The 17367-nt window shown below is 46.5% G+C and overlaps 2 protein-coding genes and 1 long non-coding RNA gene across 5 annotated transcripts in view; 1 reads left to right on the forward strand and 2 right to left on the reverse strand.

The window, feature by feature from the left end:
- rock2a (rho-associated, coiled-coil containing protein kinase 2a) overlaps positions 1-10768 on the reverse strand; it is a 30461-nt gene extending 19693 nt beyond the window's left edge. For all 3 annotated transcript variants that reach the window (XM_076985603.1, XM_076985602.1, XM_076985601.1), the window contains exons 1-2: positions 10635-10768; positions 1-65 (exon numbers count right to left, since the gene is read on the reverse strand). The exon at positions 1-65 is cut by the window's left edge and continues 17 nt beyond it. In XM_076985603.1, the coding sequence (XP_076841718.1) occupies positions 1-65; positions 10635-10733 (164 nt within the window). In that variant the 5' untranslated portion in view covers positions 10734-10768. The remainder of the gene's footprint in view (positions 66-10634) is intronic.
- Positions 10769-11499: 731 nt separating this feature from the next.
- LOC143485920 (uncharacterized) lies at positions 11500-17147 on the forward strand. The gene is made up of 3 exons (XR_013123073.1): positions 11500-11632; positions 14510-16874; positions 17012-17147. It is a non-coding gene; the product is annotated as an uncharacterized LOC143485920 (long non-coding RNA).
- cimip5 (ciliary microtubule inner protein 5) lies at positions 14874-17133 on the reverse strand. The gene is made up of 4 exons (XM_076985616.1): positions 17002-17133; positions 16628-16893; positions 16133-16172; positions 14874-15110 (listed from the first exon to the last, which is right to left on the reverse strand). Exons 2-4 carry the CDS (start codon positions 16858-16860, stop codon positions 14913-14915), a joined length of 471 nt encoding a protein of 156 aa, XP_076841731.1. The 5' UTR covers positions 16861-16893; positions 17002-17133; the 3' UTR covers positions 14874-14912.
- Positions 17148-17367: the final 220 nt, after the last annotated feature.

Below are 17367 nucleotides of genomic sequence, written 5' to 3' on the forward strand. Positions count from 1 at the left end.
TCGATGTTCTTGTTCTTACGTAGAGCGGGGAAGTCCAGGTCCAAGACCAAGGCGTTCATGGCATCCTGAAACAGAAGGCGAGACGCATGGGTGAAGGTCTGACCTCTCATGTCTTCTGCTCATGTGGGTGAAATGAAGCGCAGTTGAGGGATACAGGTTAGTTGAGATTTAGCTGAGACACATTTGAGACACACGCATCTGAAAGACAAACCCACCTGAACCTCAACCCCCCCCACCCCACCTTTGAACACAAACCTCCACACAATCTTTTAAGTGATTTGTAATTTTGCCGTTTTCAAAACGTGATCTCGTCATCTTGTCTTGAATGCATGACCTTCTCCGCCAGCCACCTTTGAAACTCAACAGGTGCTCCCGATAGTCACAAACAACACAAAGAAATTAACATCGTAGCAAACATTATGAATGGAGTTACTATGAACCTCTATGTAGTATTTATATTTCCACCTCACAAACGACATTAATTAAACCTCTCGTCAAAAATCTCCTCCATACACCTCACTGACGAGCTGTCAGAACTAAACTGAACACATAAAAGTCCCCTGCCTAGGCTGGTCTGCAAGAACCAGTAAGAGGCCCTTAGATCTGAGGGACTCTTATTCTTTAAACTGCTCACCACAGTTGGGCCAGTGCGTCCTCTGGCACACTGAGAAAGGAAACGCACTTGGAACAATTAACCCAGCGCTGTGGGTGTGTTGCTGGGCACAGGCAGCCGTGGCAGAGGGGCGGAGTTACAGAACGGCTGCAGCTCTGAAGCCGTTTGAATGGAGCCCTGACTGTTGTAGTTTACATACCAGACAGTATCTCAATGGAAACGCTTCCCGGAAACCATTCGAACAACACAGCAGCCCCCTCGTGATGGCTGGTGTTTGGCAGACGGGGTGTAATATGGCTCCGGCCGCTACTTACTAAACGAACGAAGATGTTAATAGAGCTGCAACGCAAATATAAACCGTCTCCTTGGACCCATGCATCAAAACTGTTTCCTGTCTCTCCCTTTATGGGTGTGTGCATACATGGTTTGTGTGTGTGTGTGTGTGTGTGTGTGTGTGTGTATTACGTAGGTGAGATGAACAATGATTATGCCGCCAACATTTCTCCACATGAGCCTTGCGTCTTGGCTGATTAATATTAGATGTTTAATGTACTGTTTAAGAAGTACTAAAGTACACAAGTATGACGATTGACAAGCTGGTAGGATCCCACACACACACACACACACACACACACACAGGGAGGAAGTGACTGATTCTGCTGACAGCTCCAGGGATGGGACAGCGATGGTGTGTGTGTTTTGGGTGGGGGAGGTCCTGGACTGACATCATTTCCTCTTTAGCTGTGCTTTCTCACTGGAGAGCAGGAAGGCGTTACACACACAACGAAGACTGCACAACACTATCCAGTGCAACCAGTTAGATCCCAAACACACTCTCCCCATGTGATTCCCTGTTGTTCTCATACTGAACGGTGGGCCCTGGTGATTCAGAAGGACACTACATGGTTTCGGCAGGCTGAAATACCAAGACAGCAGCCACTGTTTCTCTCTGCTGTGTTTATTAGCACCAGCGTTTTATTGTAGAACTTATTTTTACTAAATAAGTATGTTTTACATTAAATACATTTTAAAAATGCATAAATGCAGCCTCTGACTTCAGCTGTGTGCGTGCGTGCGCACGTGTGCACAGCATAAAATCAGGAGAGCAAGTCTTCTGTGGATCAATTTCAGTGTGAACTCAACATTAAAATGGGGAAATCGAGTGATCAGAGTGGCTCTGAACAAGGTAATTGGTGCTGGACTGGTGCCTGAATTTCGAAAATCTTGTGGGGTTTCCACCTGCAGCAGTGAGACTACAGTGAATGGTTAGATCACGGATGAATGTTGAGCGTAAAAAGGGGATGTAAACAACTCGTCAAACAAAAGGGTTCGGGGGCGGATGTGAGGAATTGTTGTGACCAACAGGCTCAGAGCAGTCAAGCCAAGCCAACTGTAGCTGAATTCAACGCCGCTGCCCCAGCTAACATGCCTGAACACACAACTCCTCGAACCTGAGCACGGATGGGCTAAAACGGAAGATGACCGGTTGGGAGTACTCCCGCTGTCTAAAGGCAACAGGCCAGACTCCAGTTGGACACTGGTGGGGGCCCCTACCGGCCCGGACGCCAACGTTGGGAACAAAGATGACACGAGGGTCACAGCCATTGCTCCCGTTATTCCAAATTCTCCTTCCACCGCTCAAACTTTTTGAAGCAATGCTCATTTGTTGAGTATAACGTAACATCTCTAAAAGCTTCAGGCATTTTTCATGAAATGTTGCTTCTTTAAAAGGAACCATCCACTACTTCTTGAAGCCCGTCAGTAAAGCACTGCTCCAGTTACGGGCAGAACAAGACTCTCTGCTATAGCTATAAAAGGCATTCCTGCAAAACAAAACACTTTATATCGGATTCCAAATTCAAAAATAGATGGCTGGAGCGGTTATGGGGAGAAGGGGGAGGAGGGGGGGTAATAACCTGGGGCAGGGGGTTCAACTGTAGTGCTTGAGGAACACTGACCCAGCATTCACCAACACTCACACTCCAATGGCTTTGGAACGGTCCAGAAAGAAAACTGACAAACCAATCAGGGTCAACGAGGGAGAACAATCTAGAACATTCCAGAGGCTTCTTCAGAAAAGCCAAGGCGTGTCTTGGGGGAGAATGTTCTGACAGAAGCTTTAAAATCACTTTAACCTGAAGGAGAAGCACTGGCATGTAGCAGGTCAGGAGATGTGATGATAACATGAAGACAGGAGAAACAATTCTGCACCATGTTGCGATTTGGCTTCTGGAAGCCCCCTGCAAGAACTTTAGTTAGGCACTTAGCCACTTAGCCGTTTTACCTCAGTAGTTGGCATGACAACCTGCCTCAAGGAGATTCGCAACATCTGCTATTTTTATCGCTTTATTGGTTTATATGGAACGACGGACAGACAAACGAATGAGAACAATACAGCACTCTGCTGAACTCCATAGAGTAGCACTCCGAGTACTGTCTGAGTCATTTAGTGTCCACACACACACACACACCTAATCTGACTTGCACTCGGTGGTATAATTACCATGGATATGCCTCATAACCATAATCGTTCTCTTGCGCACTGGTTAACAGCTAGTTGTTACCAACTGTCAGCTGTGAGCTTGACAGCTGAACACATTTCCCCCTTCTGTAATGCTCATTGTGTGAAACTGCACTATCCTGACAGATGGGAAGCCTTCACGAGACATATACATAACTTACTGTGGTGGAGGCACAATTCTAGGGACACTAAACGAATACCAAATTAACGATAAATAAATAAGCGACTAAAATTAGCAACGTGCAAAGTCACGGAGTCACTTGTGTGATGTTTGCTACCGGTCACAAAGTCAAAGCATGGTCTCCTTAGATGAAAGGTGAGATGCAGCCCTTGGCTGGAGTGTGTTTCATCACACACACACACACACACACACACACACACACACACACACACACACACACACACACACACACACACACACACACACACACACACACACACACACGATGAGGTCACAGCATAAGTGTTTGGTCAACGCTAGATTAGCCGAACCACAGACTAGCTGTTAACATGGGCTACCTTCAACCAAGCACTGTGATCATGCTTCACATCATTCAGGGTGATTCATTCAGTCATTCAGGGTAAACGACATGCAAAGCAGGATGCTGGACGGAAACCAAAATATTTCAGTAACAGGTTTAATGTTGGTCACATGGGGCGAGGCAGACGAAGAAAAAACATCTATAAATGGCTGGTTCTCATTAGCATGACCACTGTGCCTATGTGACAACACACACTCACCGACACACAAACACACAGAGTTGGCCAAAATACTAACCATTTAAAGTGTTTTCTGCATGATGGAAAACCACCAGGAAACCTTTAATGCAAACCACCACTCAAAAATCTTCACTGGAAGATCATAATCTATTATGTGTTTCTGTGCACATAAAAAAAAACATTCGGTTGCTCAACACAAAATGTGTGGTGAAGGAATTCTGAGTATGTTTTCCCACCAGTCGAAGAGATCAAAGTGTAAAGCCAGACACTTAGTGATGATTGTACTCATGACTGAACTGCAAACCTGAGCCATTTGAACAAGATTTTGAACAAAAATTAGACAGACTATTTGGGGAATTTCTCTTGTTTGGCCCCCTTTACTAAGCACAAGGGCACGTCACCGAACCAAACGGTCTTTGCGGTGTTACGAGAACATTGCGAAAATATTAAAGAACACTTCCTGGTCGTTTTTCCCTGGCGGCGGGGCCTGAGGGGAAGTGTGGGGAGTGAGTCACCCGCAGCAGCGTTGAGGGAACGTTTGGGAAGCGTTAGGGGAACGTTTCCCGCTGGGGTCGAGGGGATGAAGGCAGAGGAGCCGGCAGCAGGCAGCTGCAGCACTGTTCTATGTAAAAATGAGAAGGCCCCCATCACAGCACCTTATAAGGCAGTGTTTCGCCTTAGCACTCGTGGAGGGGGAGGGGGGAGGGCAATGGAAATAAGCACTGGAAAAATAGAAGGAAGCAATTATTACAATTATTTAAGAGGTTTCTGTATATCTTTTTCTCCCTGTGGGTCAAAAATGGACACACCCACTTAAAGAAAGTACATCTAGTGCAGGTTTAGTGTCGAGTCTGCGTCAGTTTAGTGTAGAGTCAGTGTTGGGTTTCAGTGAGTGTTGGTTTAGTGTAGAGTCAAGTGTATCTTTCAGTGAGTGTTTAAAAGTTGTTAGTGTTGATTTCAATCAGTGTTGGTTTAGTGTAGAGTGTTGGATTTTAGGAAGTGTTGTTTAGTTTAGAGAAAGTATTGGGTTTCAGTCATTGGTTTAGTACACAGAGTATTGGGTTTCAATCAGTGTGTTGGTGCAGTGTAGATAGTCTTGGGTTTCAATCAGTGTTGGTTTAGGGTAGATAGTGTGTTGGGTTTCAATCAGTGTTGGTTTAGGGTAGATAGTGTGTTGGGTTTCAATCAGTGTTGGTTTAGTAGAGTTGTGTGGGGTATAGGATTGCTGAGGATCACACACCCACTTCCCAAAACACTAAATTCATAATGTAGTGATTGCTAATGGACCTTTTCAGTCTTCTAACTTCAGATTAACTTAAGGGTTAACATTTTCTCCACTCCAAATGGACAACTCTTACTAGCAACCTTTGTAACAGAGAGAGAATTACATTCACATACACATCGATCCAGCCATGAATCTATTAGTCCATGCCTCAATTCATCCATCCTCCATAATGGATTAAAAGCAGGTTTAGCCAAAGGCGCACGTGCATGTCAGAGAGAGAGAGCCCATAGTTTGTCTGGAAAGAACCGTTTACCGATGAGATCTATGCGATCGTTCCCGTGCATTTTGTGTCGTCCCTGATATCACTGAATGCCATCACAATTTGTACGTCAACGATGTTCAAACCAAGAGAAAAAGAAATAATGCACTGACACTTAATAAACACGCCATGATAAAAGCCTCTCTATCCTTCCCTATACATGTTTTCACATATGGCACCTGTTTGACTTCACTCAAGAAGCACAGGTGTTGTTCCTGCTTCTTAGTCTTTGGGGAAATCATTCAACATTCATTATTTTATTCCCCCGTACCCCCTTCACAGGGCCTTCAAGAAGTATAGTTCTGAATCTAGTCACTTTCATAATCTAATGATGCTAGCTTCCTTTGGACTCACACACCAAATACATCAAAGATCAAGGCCATCCCTAATGGTGACCACCATCATTTACTTAATTTGAAGAAGGTTTAAGGTATTCTCTCACACAATTGGAAAAGCTTTGGTTGTGTCCATGTCACAATCTGGGGGGAAAAGGACATGTTCTCTGCCATCTCAATGATCGCAAGACACAAACATGCAATAGGGCTGTTTTTACCAGAACAGTTAGCACACCTTTTCTCAATTCCTGTTCAAAGTGTGATTCCGAATGAGCTGCAAAATGAATGCTCTTGAAAACAGCCATAATTTTAGAGGGGGACGGGGTACGTGGGGACTCGTCCCCCTCAGTAATTCCTGCTCACACTGCTCATATAATGTGCTAGGTTGAATCATAGCAGTTGAATCATAGCAGTCCTTGGAGGAACCCTGAAGGCACAATACGCCATGATTACGTCCAATGTGCATTAAAGAGCTCTGTAGCCAATTCATTTATATATGTGCTAGCAAAAACATGGCCCTCAAAACTGAAAACAACTCCGTCTAGAGCCACACATGACTCCTCCCCTCTATAGTTTGGTCACACCTACTTCCAGGACCTCACGAGAGTTCAGAGTGGTCTTCAAAGCCACACTGCACAAGAACATACTCTTCTTGGCGCTAGCAAGCTCACGTCCTTAAAAAACAGTCAGATTAGCCACAACTGCACAGCTAACGTCACTGTAATCTCCAGACGAAAGCAGGCAAATGCAAGCATGTTCACATGGTTTGGATTCACCTTTCCTCAGCACCGATGTGCAAGGAAGCCGGGATTGAATCCCAGCTGTGCCACACTGTGCCAACACAGGTAGTTTGGCTTTGCTCCCGGACCCAAGCACCTGGAGGCTGGCACTGGTTGGCAGGATTGCGTGCTCCTCATGCCCACGCGGTTCGGGGTACGAGATTCTGCTGGGCTGCCTACTTAAATGTGAACACAACAGCCCCACTGGTTTTTGTGCTAAATAAACATATTCTGGCTTGGATTACTTGGTTTGATTAGGAATGTCGGGCACTGTGTGCCGCTCATCTTGGGATCCGCTGTGTGGTATGAACTTGTTGCCGTCCAGTACAACGCTAAAATACCCAGGAGCGGCACGCTGTACTTTCTGGGAGCAGAGGCCTTCACAGAAGACCGCAAAGCTGCATCCTCTCCAGACGGGTCTGGCCTCGGTGACGGCGAGATAAGATCAAACAATCCCAAGACAACAATAAACAGCCTCAGCGTCCAACAGGGCTTTCCCCTGAGCTGGGTTTGGTGGAAAGATGATACGTCCGTGAGAACGCTCGCGAGGCAATCAGAAGGGAACGAAAATACTCCCATTGTGCATTGTGCCGCTACAGGCGTCATTTCGACTGTCAGGTACGGGGGCGTGCCTTTTGAGAGGGGTGTGGCTATGTGAGTCCGTCCAGCACAGCAGATGGGGAGGAGAGAGAGAGAGAGAGAGAGAGAGAGAGAGAGAGAGAGAGAGAGAGAGCAAAGGGAGGCTGTTTTGTAACAATCTACCATGGGCTCTGTTGCTCTTGTAGTCACAGCGGGCCAAAGCTTTGTGGTTACAGCTCTCCTGACGGCGGTGTACGTGATGTAACTCACTGGCAAACCGTCGGGGCCGACCACGCACTGATCTTCTAGAGGGGGAGAAGAGTAAAGGGGCTTGAGAAGGGGAAGGAAAGAGCGCACTGCCCCTCCGCCGAGCTTCCTGGCTGGGGCTACTGGCCGTGTCCGGTGCGGGGTGCTGGGAGTCTAGTTTTGGAGGTGGTAAGTTTGACTTCACGAGGATGTGCAGAGAGGAATCCGAGCAGGGTGTTGGTGCACTGTTTTTGTTTCAAGCACAAAAGCCACAAGCTCAGACAGACATGCATGCATGCACGCGAGCGCACGCACACACACACACACACACACACACACACACACACACACACACACACACCTCAAGGGAAGATGGAAAGAGAGAGGAGGAACACAGATAAGGTGCCATCAACATTCCAGCTCGCAGCACGATCGCCCGTTATCTCCGCCTGCTCAGTCCAGAGTTCCAGACGAGCAACACCTCAAATGTGCAAACTTTGGCTTCCCTACAGCGACGGTCACTGTCCAGACAGGCTTTAAGGAATGCCACGGCCCGTCTGCTCCCTCCCCTTTCATTCTCGCGGCCATCTCGGACAACGCGGTGGCTCAGGGACGTGGTTTGCTGTGGTTTGGTATCTGGTTTTGTCTGTGAAAACACGTGTTCCTCTCAGTCGTACATTATCGCCATTACGTGCTCCTGCAATGGGCCACATGGACTAGCTAAGCATTAACTCAACCCTGATCTTTACCTTTGCCCCATGGGGAACTAACCTCTCTTCTCTCGTCTGATGCATTTCAACATTTGCTCCACAACCCACAACACACCCTGGAGTACGAATGTCACCCGCAAAACACGAGAGAGGTCGTTTTAAAACCATAAGCCAATTTTAATCGATAGCCCTATTTAACCACAGGTTTCACCGTGACTCATCGCTCCAAAACACACAGCGGTTCAGTTTTCCATTTGACAACATCAGAGGTCAACACGCGTGCTCGTTGTCGTAGCTCTACACTGGGATTATGCTCACCACCACTCTTATGTGGTGACGGACCTCCTCGGACGGAGAGCGAAGACGTGAGGACGAGTGAGGACAAGACGGCGAGAGACGGCCGTCTTGCGGGACAAACGGCCCAGTTAAGCATTTACCAAGCCAAACTCAAAATCCCTAGTGCTTGTGTCATGAAGGAAACTTTCTTAAAGCCAGAAGGCCACAGCCAATAACACATGGACTTAATCTTGTTCTCTTCGTTAATGACTAATCGGAACTGAGACAAAAGGCCGAAGCGTGAGCGCTCAATACAGGGGCAACCGCACGCATCTACGGTAGATATTCAAGGGATGAGCAGAAGTGTGAGATGAACTCCAGATCTTCTAGAGTTAGATCCACTGGGTTTACTGTTCCACATTTATGGACTGGAAACCTTTGCACCAAAAGCAACATTAGTGCACTAAACATCTACGCAGGTATGTATGTCCATCCAACAGTCCATCCATCTATCTATCCTTCCATCTCACTCACTCACTCACACATATGTGAATGAAGCTGTGAGTACAACAGCCAGCAGCCTTGTCTTGCAAATAGGCATTAAGCATAATCCTGGATAGCCGAGACTAATCAGCTTGAGTTTGAGGTAATGACAAAATAAATGAGCCAAAATGGATTTGTTTGTGTTGGAGAGGGCAAGTGTGTGTGTGGTGCACGGAGACATGACATTTCAAAATCTGAGAATGAATTAATGAATGTCTGAAACACACACACACACACACACGTACTTACAAAAACTATGAACTGCATGGACACATATACACACACGCACGCACGCACACAAACAAAACACAGGACTCTCATTGCTATCTTCTGCTCTAAGTTAAAGTAGAAAAGTATGGTACCAGGGCTATAAAAGGTAGAGAGACAGAGAGAGAGAGAGAGAGAGAGAGAGAGGTGGAGATTTACTCCCACACACTGCTTCCCATCTCTCGTCTACTGTGTGCATCTCTCTATCTACCATCCCTCCATTTCTTTCCCTGTTTCTCTTCTGGGACCAAAACACATCCTTCAAAACGCTGAGGACTTTCCATACGCCGCAAATGTGTCAACTTGGCTGACATGTAAGCAGGCCAGGCCTCTGAGTCACGGCCTATATCCATGCTCCAAAAGGCGTCCTAGCCTCATCTTATAAAGAGACGAAATTAACCATTCCACCACAAACAGGACAATTCAGTGTGTATAGTTGACGCTTCAGTCTTGTATACATATACCGGTGAACTACGCTTTTGCAACATGTCGCACCGTGACGTGTTGAGGTTCTTTTGACAGCCTTGTGGCGCGTGATTAAACACGTGTTAACAACATATTTCTGCTGGACAGATCTTTTGAGCTGTTGGAGAATGAACGCGTGCTTAAAGTCTTTTAAATCAGAAGATGCCTCTGATCCAAAAAATGCAGCATCTGCGTCAGAGCACCCCTCATTCCTGAGCCTCGCGCAGACTGGGCTCGCTCGCTGCGCACCACGACGATGGCGCGTGCATCGGGTCATGACGTCGGCCAGCGACGCCACGTCAAAATAACAAGAGTGACGGCGCGCGCGGCACAAGCTGCCAGTCGTGCCAACCGAGTCTCCTCGCGCAGCCGATAGCGGGGACACCAAACGGGCAACTTCCTGGTACCACGTTACCGCGTGGGCAGTAACTTCTTGAACGCAAAAGAGAGAATCAACACATTTTTCCTAAACCAAATGCCACCCGAGAGAACCGAATTGATCATTAAATTCATACCGATGTACTGATGCTGTACGTGCGTAAGCAGGTCGCGTGTTATGAGCTCTGCTCGCGATCAGGACCACGCAAACATCCAACACTGGCATTGTCTACAACAAAATAACTCGCACACTACAGGAAGTAGGAATTACGAAATTTGTGATGTTGAAGGCCAACAATATTACTATATTTGGTGCGAGCAGAGACGAGTCAGAAGTTGACTTAGTATAGCTATTCAAATATGGCAAGATCGTGAGAAATTCTGACGATCTTGTGCAAATCCATCATCACAAGAGCGAAACGACGACACGAAGCGCAGAGCTCGTGGAGAACAGGCACACCTGCAAGAAGTGTTACCGATCTAAACACGGCACACACACGTAATGTCACCGGTCAGGCTTGTGGCGCAGGCCACGTTCACGTGTGACGCGCAGAGCAACAATGTTGCGTTGCACGCTCGTTTTCCTTTATTTCGGTCCGCGGAACCAGGCGACGGCGCCTTTGAAGTATGAAACATTAACGAGGAGGGTGGCTCTCACCAGTAAACTTTCCAAGTTGATCGCAGACCGTGGGTCTTTGATCATGGCTTCCAGTTTTTTCAGCCTGTTCTCCATCCTTCTCTCCGCCCCGTGAGACATGATCTCCTCGCTCGTGTGCAACGCGATCACCGCCGAGCGCTCTCGCAAACTTTCTGACTTTGCATTTAAAAATCGTCTCCTCTTCGCTCCCGGGCTGCGGCCGGAGGCCTGAACACCCTCCGACTGGCCACTCTCCCCAGATCCTCGGGACTGGCACGATCCAGGATAAAGAAGAAGACAAAAACTAGTAATCCAGCGAGAAGAGAGACGTGCTTCTCAAACTTGTGGATGGACCTACGGAGGAACAGTTCAAGAACTGCGCGACAGGTCCGCTTCTCTTTCCATGTTCCCATAAGAGACCGGCAGCCTGACTTCGACGGCGCGATTAAAGTTTGGATCGAGTGAGGATTCAGCAGCAGGGCGTTTTCTAGCCCCTCCCCCTTTTTCGGGTCCCTCCCCCTTTTTTCGGGCTCTCCGCTTCGGCTTCGTCTCAGTTCAAACGTTCATAAAGAACCGCGCCGCTCTCAAAACACCGCCCGTTCCGCCGCTATATCGCCACGTACAATGAACTCCCAGTTTCAAGACGTCCAAAAAGTTGTTTTTTCAGTTCGTTTGTGTGTTATTTCGTTCCGTATGTCGGATAAACGTCAGCGCATCTCGTCGGTTGGAGGCTTCGCGTCCTCCTCCGCCGCCCGTTCCCCGTAAAGTATTCCTCGGTTATTCCCGCAGTTCCCTCGCGCGCGTTCCTCTGACATCAGCAGCGTTCTCTTACCCATAAAGCCTCGCTTCTTCTCTCGCGCGCCCGCGGACAGGCACGCGGGAGGGTGCGCGTGCCCTCCGGTGGACGCAACCTTCAGCCCGTCTACAAGGTACGAGGATCCGTCGGTTCAAAAGAACTTGTTTATTATTATTTCTCCAGACATTTTGAGGGATTAAACAAACCTTCATAGTCTGGTAAGGTAAGGTTACCTGTTTTATTTTGTTTAAATATACCTTCATGAAACTGTCATTTCTGTATTATTAAACAATTGTGCTTGTAAAACCAAAACAGCAATTTACAACAGGTAAACTTAGGTACATATTCAACTGTGACCGAGTTTAAAATGTACCCGATACGCCCATAAATGACAGTTTCATAACTGTCAGAGTTTTATTTAACTATTGAATCAAGTGTTTCTCTAAAAACACAGAATATTTTTTTTATTTTACAAAACCATTTTAGACTTGACCTCCCTCTACATTTCACCATTAAACAAATTTGATCTCTAGATAATTAGTTGGTTGGACTGAAAGAGAGTGAGTGTTGAATATCTATGGTATGGATTGACAGCAGCCAGAATTGTTTAACATATTATCACAGATTGAATTACTTAACCTAATAGAGCGTTACCTAATGTCTCCACTGTTTATTATGTATTTTATATTAATGGTGTTCTCTTATTTTAAATCGTAAATTACATATTCTTAAGTAGTCTGTTCCTATCCAACTATAGCCCCCCCTTCTAAAAGCGACTTCTTGTAAAAAAATGTAACTTGCTAAGCGTGAATGAGACAAACAAGATACACGAAATACCACGCGCCTAAAATAAATAAATACATATTAGAAATGGTCGACATCGCCCTCTCGTGGACAGAAGACACATACGGATGAACTTTTTTGTACACAGACGTGCATTCCATCCAGTAGAGAGAGCCACTAGTGATCTGGTGAAAGTGTATAGTCGAATTTACAGAGTTAATCAGAGCTGAAGTTCCTGTGAATATTTAAACTTCATCTAAGAAGGATATGGCAGATGTTTTAACTGAAGATAAACTAAAATGGCTGCTGCTGGAAAATGCAGTCTTCACATGAATTATTCACCAGCACGCCGAGTGTGGATAAACGTTTGTTATATAATCAATTACAGAAACCATATAATCTGAATAACACCTAATCCAGGTACATAAAATAAATTATTTAAAAAATGAAAGCTGATGTTTAGGGCGTTTCTTATATTAAGATGTAATGTACATTCCAGTCCACACCTGTTTTTCCACACAAGCGTGAATCACTTCCTCATGAAGCAATACATAAGCAAAACTAAAATGACAGTCATCAAAATGCATGTGCTGATCATACTGGAAGAAATGCGACATTAGCGTCCTAGACTGTGAAGCCAGCGCGGGCCCTGACGTGATTACACACCCTCCACCCACGTCTCCCTCTGAAGGCCCCTGCCAGCATGATCGCCCACACACAGAATAACATTAGCACGCTGGCATCAAGAGTCCGGGCGGGCAGCCAAACACAACAACAACTACAACCCCCAGAATGTTCCGCCTGTTAGCTGTATCTCTGCGAAACCGGACTAATATCTAGCACAAATGACCTCGAATTATCGCTTTATTTTTGTGTATTTGTTTATAAACCCAAGCCAAAAACGCTGAGTGTGCTTGAGTGAGGGAGCAGAGTCCTACATTCCTCACAGCTCTTTAAAGGAGCTTTCTTATACTGTCAAACAAATTTAAGCTACTTTCTTTGAACGTCTAATGTAAAAAAAAAAGTGCTCACACACGAAAAAACAAAATCGAATCACACCTACACAGGGACTTAAAATGAGCACGCGGGATCACGGAGACGCCAAATGTGTGAAGTGGGGACAGAGGCAGCAAGAGACAGAGGCTGTAGCCTAAAGTTTTTATTATCCATCACATAAAGACCAAAGGAACTCGGGCCACTTGGCAAATGTAACAAGACGTATACTCAGGAGTCCAGAAAGAGAGAGACAGGAGTCCACAGGTGACGGGAGCTTCGGTGCAGAGCAGGCTACTTCCCACGATACGAGGAGAAGGTGAAGGTTGAATGCGCAGCACTGGACAGCATGGCCTGTGGACTTTAATTAGGCCTAGTATTGATGAGGAACAGGTGTCAATACTGGGGTGACAGTGATGAGGGGAGTGGTCTGGAATGAGAGGGTGTGCTCGTGTGGGAGTGGGTGTGAGTGACTGTGAGGGTGTGCTCGTGTGGGAGTGGGTGTGAGTGACTGTGAGGGTGTGCTCGTGTGGGAGTGGGTGTGAGTGACTGTGAGGGTGTGCTCGTGTGGGAGTGGGTGTGAGTGACTGTGAGGGTGTGCTCGTGTGGGAGTGGGTGTGAGTGACTGTGAGGGTGTGCTCGTGTGGGAGTGGGTGTGAGTGACTGTGAGGGTGTGCTCGTGTGGGAGTGGGTGTGAGTGACTGTGAGGGTGTGCTCGTGTGGGAGTGGGTGTGAGTGACTGTGAGGGTGTGCTCGTGTGGGAGTGGGTGTGAGTGACTGTGAGGGTGTGCTCGTGTGGGAGTGGGTGTGAGTGACTGAGGGTGTGCTCGTGTGGGAGTGGGTGTGAGTGACTGTGAGGGTGTGCTCGTGTGGGAGTGGGTGTGAGTGACTGTGAGGGTGTGGGAGTGCGCGGCCTCTGGTGGCCTCTAGGCTGACCCACCGTGACGAAATGAATATTTAATGATATTCAAAAGTGGCTGAATCAGAACTGACTCAGTAGTGTAGCCATATACATTTGTTGCCCTTAATATGTAAATACCCAGTTATTACTACTCCACACCAGACTTCACATGACGTTGTCAACAGCAGGCATTACCATTTTCATTTCATTCAAATGTCTTGGTACAAGAGCCACTCAGCAAGGTCTACTTAGAAACCACTGATCAAGGTTTATTAAGGACATATAAATGTTATATAATGCCTTTAAAATGGTAGCTGAGGCTGTGCAGTAGTTATAATTGTTTGGTTTCGCGAAGCCATGTGAGTCGACACGACGCTCCCTTCATTTTGAATATCCGTTGACAATCTGTGATTCTTTCTGTAGGTTTTGACACCATGTTGAGTGCCAGAAAGCGCTGAGTCAGATTCCCTCTGCTGAACCCGACTGTACTGTTGAAATTCTGACTCTGAACTACACACCAGAAAGAGTCTGTAATATAGCAAATACATCCTGGAAAGGGAAAAGAAAAGGCTTGGAAAGAAGAAGTCTATAGAGCCTTCTAATGAATTCAGCACCTACATTCCAGATGCATTTGTGTACCGACTAAAGCCCCTTGAAGCCGACCACCATTTCCCCTTCCAAACATAAACTCATGGGGGATGAAACAGAGCTCGATTGGACTGGAAGTTTGTAAGCACCACCTGTTATAACCGAACCTGATTCCAGCTCTGTTTTTGCCAAGAGCAGGGGTCTTATTGGCATCTGGGCTCACTGGGCTGAACGGATCTCAGCTGGGCTGTATCTCAACGTTCTGTTTGGTCTTCCGGTGAGACGCCGTGAGCATCAGCAGTCTGTCCATCCTCATCAGCTCCTTCCCCAGTTCGGTACGCATGCGGCTGCCAAACGTCTGGTTGGAGGTGTTGGGGAGCACGTCGGAGAACAGAGGCATATAGCCGGGGAGAGGCGTCTCCGTCCTGGGCCGACCCTGACGGAGGAAACCACTGCTGAAGAATCACTGAGAAAAGGGATCGTTTGGGTAGAGATACTAATCTTGTAAGTGGTGAACAAAGACTAAAAGTACTGGTTGGCAACGACCAATCAACTCGCCGTTCCTTGTTTACCGGTCAGCTTTTGTTATGTTAGCACTGTTGCTCAAATAAACAATTATATTTAAACAAATATGAGTTCATAGAATTTGTCCTCTATGCCATTACGTTCTTTGCGGGGAGTGGAGGTACAGTTCTGGAGTTTAATCTCACTGGCGTCAAACAAATGGTGTCTACAACCACAGGACCTGTTGTCTCTGTACTTCAGGCAGTGGGCAGGAAGATACTGATAAATCTCATTAACAAAATGTAGCTGTTACTCTACTAAAATATACCCACAGCAAACAAAATTGTACCGTCAAACTACACTGTATGTAATGAGACCTCCGCTCACACTTCAGCCTCTCCTGATTGGACAGACGGATTGGGGCTGATCCTGCTACAGCCCCGCCCTGCTGTGTGACTGCCCAGGCCACGCCCATTTGGAATTATCTGGAGCTAAACTCATTGGGGATTTGTGTACCAGCCTTTGAGTTCAGCATGGGCTCATGAGTTTGTCCATGTCCTATGCCCATGGGTTTTGTAGTCTATGATCTTCTTGTAGCCTGTACTCTCAAACGTTGCTCTTTAAAGATGGCTATCTGCTGTCACGAGAAACACAACTAGAACACAGCAACTTTCTTTCTGTTCGTTGACATGACTCCAGTATGACTGTTTGTCTGAATGATGCAGGGGATTATCTAATCTGCTCATCTATGTGTTGATGGGATTATCTAATCTTCTCAGCTGGGTGTTTCTGGGTATTATCTAATTTGTTGAACTCAATGGCTTTACATAGCGTGCTCTCTGAGGTATAGTGGCCAAATTAAATTATTAGTAGGCCGCAAGTAATTGCCAAAACACAACAATATAATGACAAAATATGTAGTTGAACAGGAAAGCTGTATGTGAACCTTCTTACCAGCTGGTCAACGCTTTTCAGGAAACCCCAGTTCTTCTCCCTGTAAGGAAAAGCAGCCCATTGTGAATAAGGGTAAGACACGTGAAGGTTAAAACCTTACCGGAATTCTGTAGTAAAAAGTAAAATAAAAACAATGTTAATTGCCAGACTACATATAACCAGGTCTCCTGGGATAGGCAAGCTACATTAATTCCAAATTTGATAATGAACAGTTCAGATCTGACAATGTTTTTTTGTGTACTGTAGCCACGGCTCTAGTAAACGCGTTTTATAATATAGGGTTTTGTGTCACGCAAGCGGAGCAGCCGTAAAGAACACCGTCCCGGGGGCGCGCGGTCACCCGCAGTCCTCCCCGTATCGGGTAACAGGGAAACAATGCGCCACTTTAAGCTGTGGCATAAATGATTGTTGCCTTATTAGGAGAGAAAGTTGGCGACTAAACGAAACAACTGTTATTCACGTTAAGTCGCGTGAAACAAAACCGAATAACTTTACCATTCTTTCACGCCGGCTCGCTCCGCGCGCACGAACTCTCTCCAAACCTGGTCCTGTTTTACTGGGTCTCGGATGTCGGAATCTCGCGCCGGTGATTCGTCGGTGTTTCGTGTCCTGCTCTGTGAATGCCTTAACACAGACACTGAAGACTGGGAGATCAGACTGATATTGGGCCGATCCGGCAAGCGGTAACCGGCAGAGGTGGCCCGCCTAACGTTCCCCCTTTTCTCCATCACCGAGAGACACAGTAGGAATCTGCACGCGCCCTAAATATAAATATATGTTTAAGTACCACTGCATATCACTTCTTCAAGTGCTACGTTCTGTAATATAAAATCTCAAGCAATAAAATTTAGTTTTCTTCTTTTCGATACCTTCCTGTAGGTTTGTTCTGGGACCGGGAGCAGTCGTCATGCCAGTTAGCTGCGAAATCACGACACGCGCGCGCTCCGCTCCGGTTTGGCTGCGTGGAGATCAGACCCGGTTCTTGTTTACTCGTGTCGTATCCCTGGGAGACAAGGACCCGACACACACGTACCATCGCAAGACGAGACATCCGGACTGAACAAAGGGTTGAAGGGGGTGATTAGGAGGACGGTGGGGAATCTTTTGAGGGAACTTTTATTATTTAGTTATGAGCACGTATGCTATATGACATAAACAAGTTAGTGATGCATTTGTTTTTTTACTACAAAGTAGAAGCAATAGTCTTTTATGCTTAATTTGCGCAAACCCACAGT

Source organism: Brachyhypopomus gauderio, unplaced genomic scaffold (assembly GCF_052324685.1).
Source record: "Brachyhypopomus gauderio isolate BG-103 unplaced genomic scaffold, BGAUD_0.2 sc43, whole genome shotgun sequence".
Lineage (NCBI taxonomy): Eukaryota > Metazoa > Chordata > Actinopteri > Gymnotiformes > Hypopomidae > Brachyhypopomus > Brachyhypopomus gauderio.

Excerpts from the sequence above, each read along its gene's own strand:
- cimip5 (XM_076985616.1), bottom strand. The coding sequence starts at position 16,860 with ATGGAGAAAAGGGGGAACGTTAGGCGGGCCACCTCTGCCGGTTACCGC. Across the intron at positions 16,173-16,627 it reads CGAGCCGGCGTGAAAGAATG|GGAGAAGAACTGGGGTTTCC; the intron begins GTAAAGTTATTC and ends TTTTCCTTACAG. Across the intron at positions 15,111-16,132 it reads TGAAAAGCGTTGACCAGCTG|GGTCGGCCCAGGACGGAGAC; the intron begins GTAAGAAGGTTC and ends TTCCTCCGTCAG.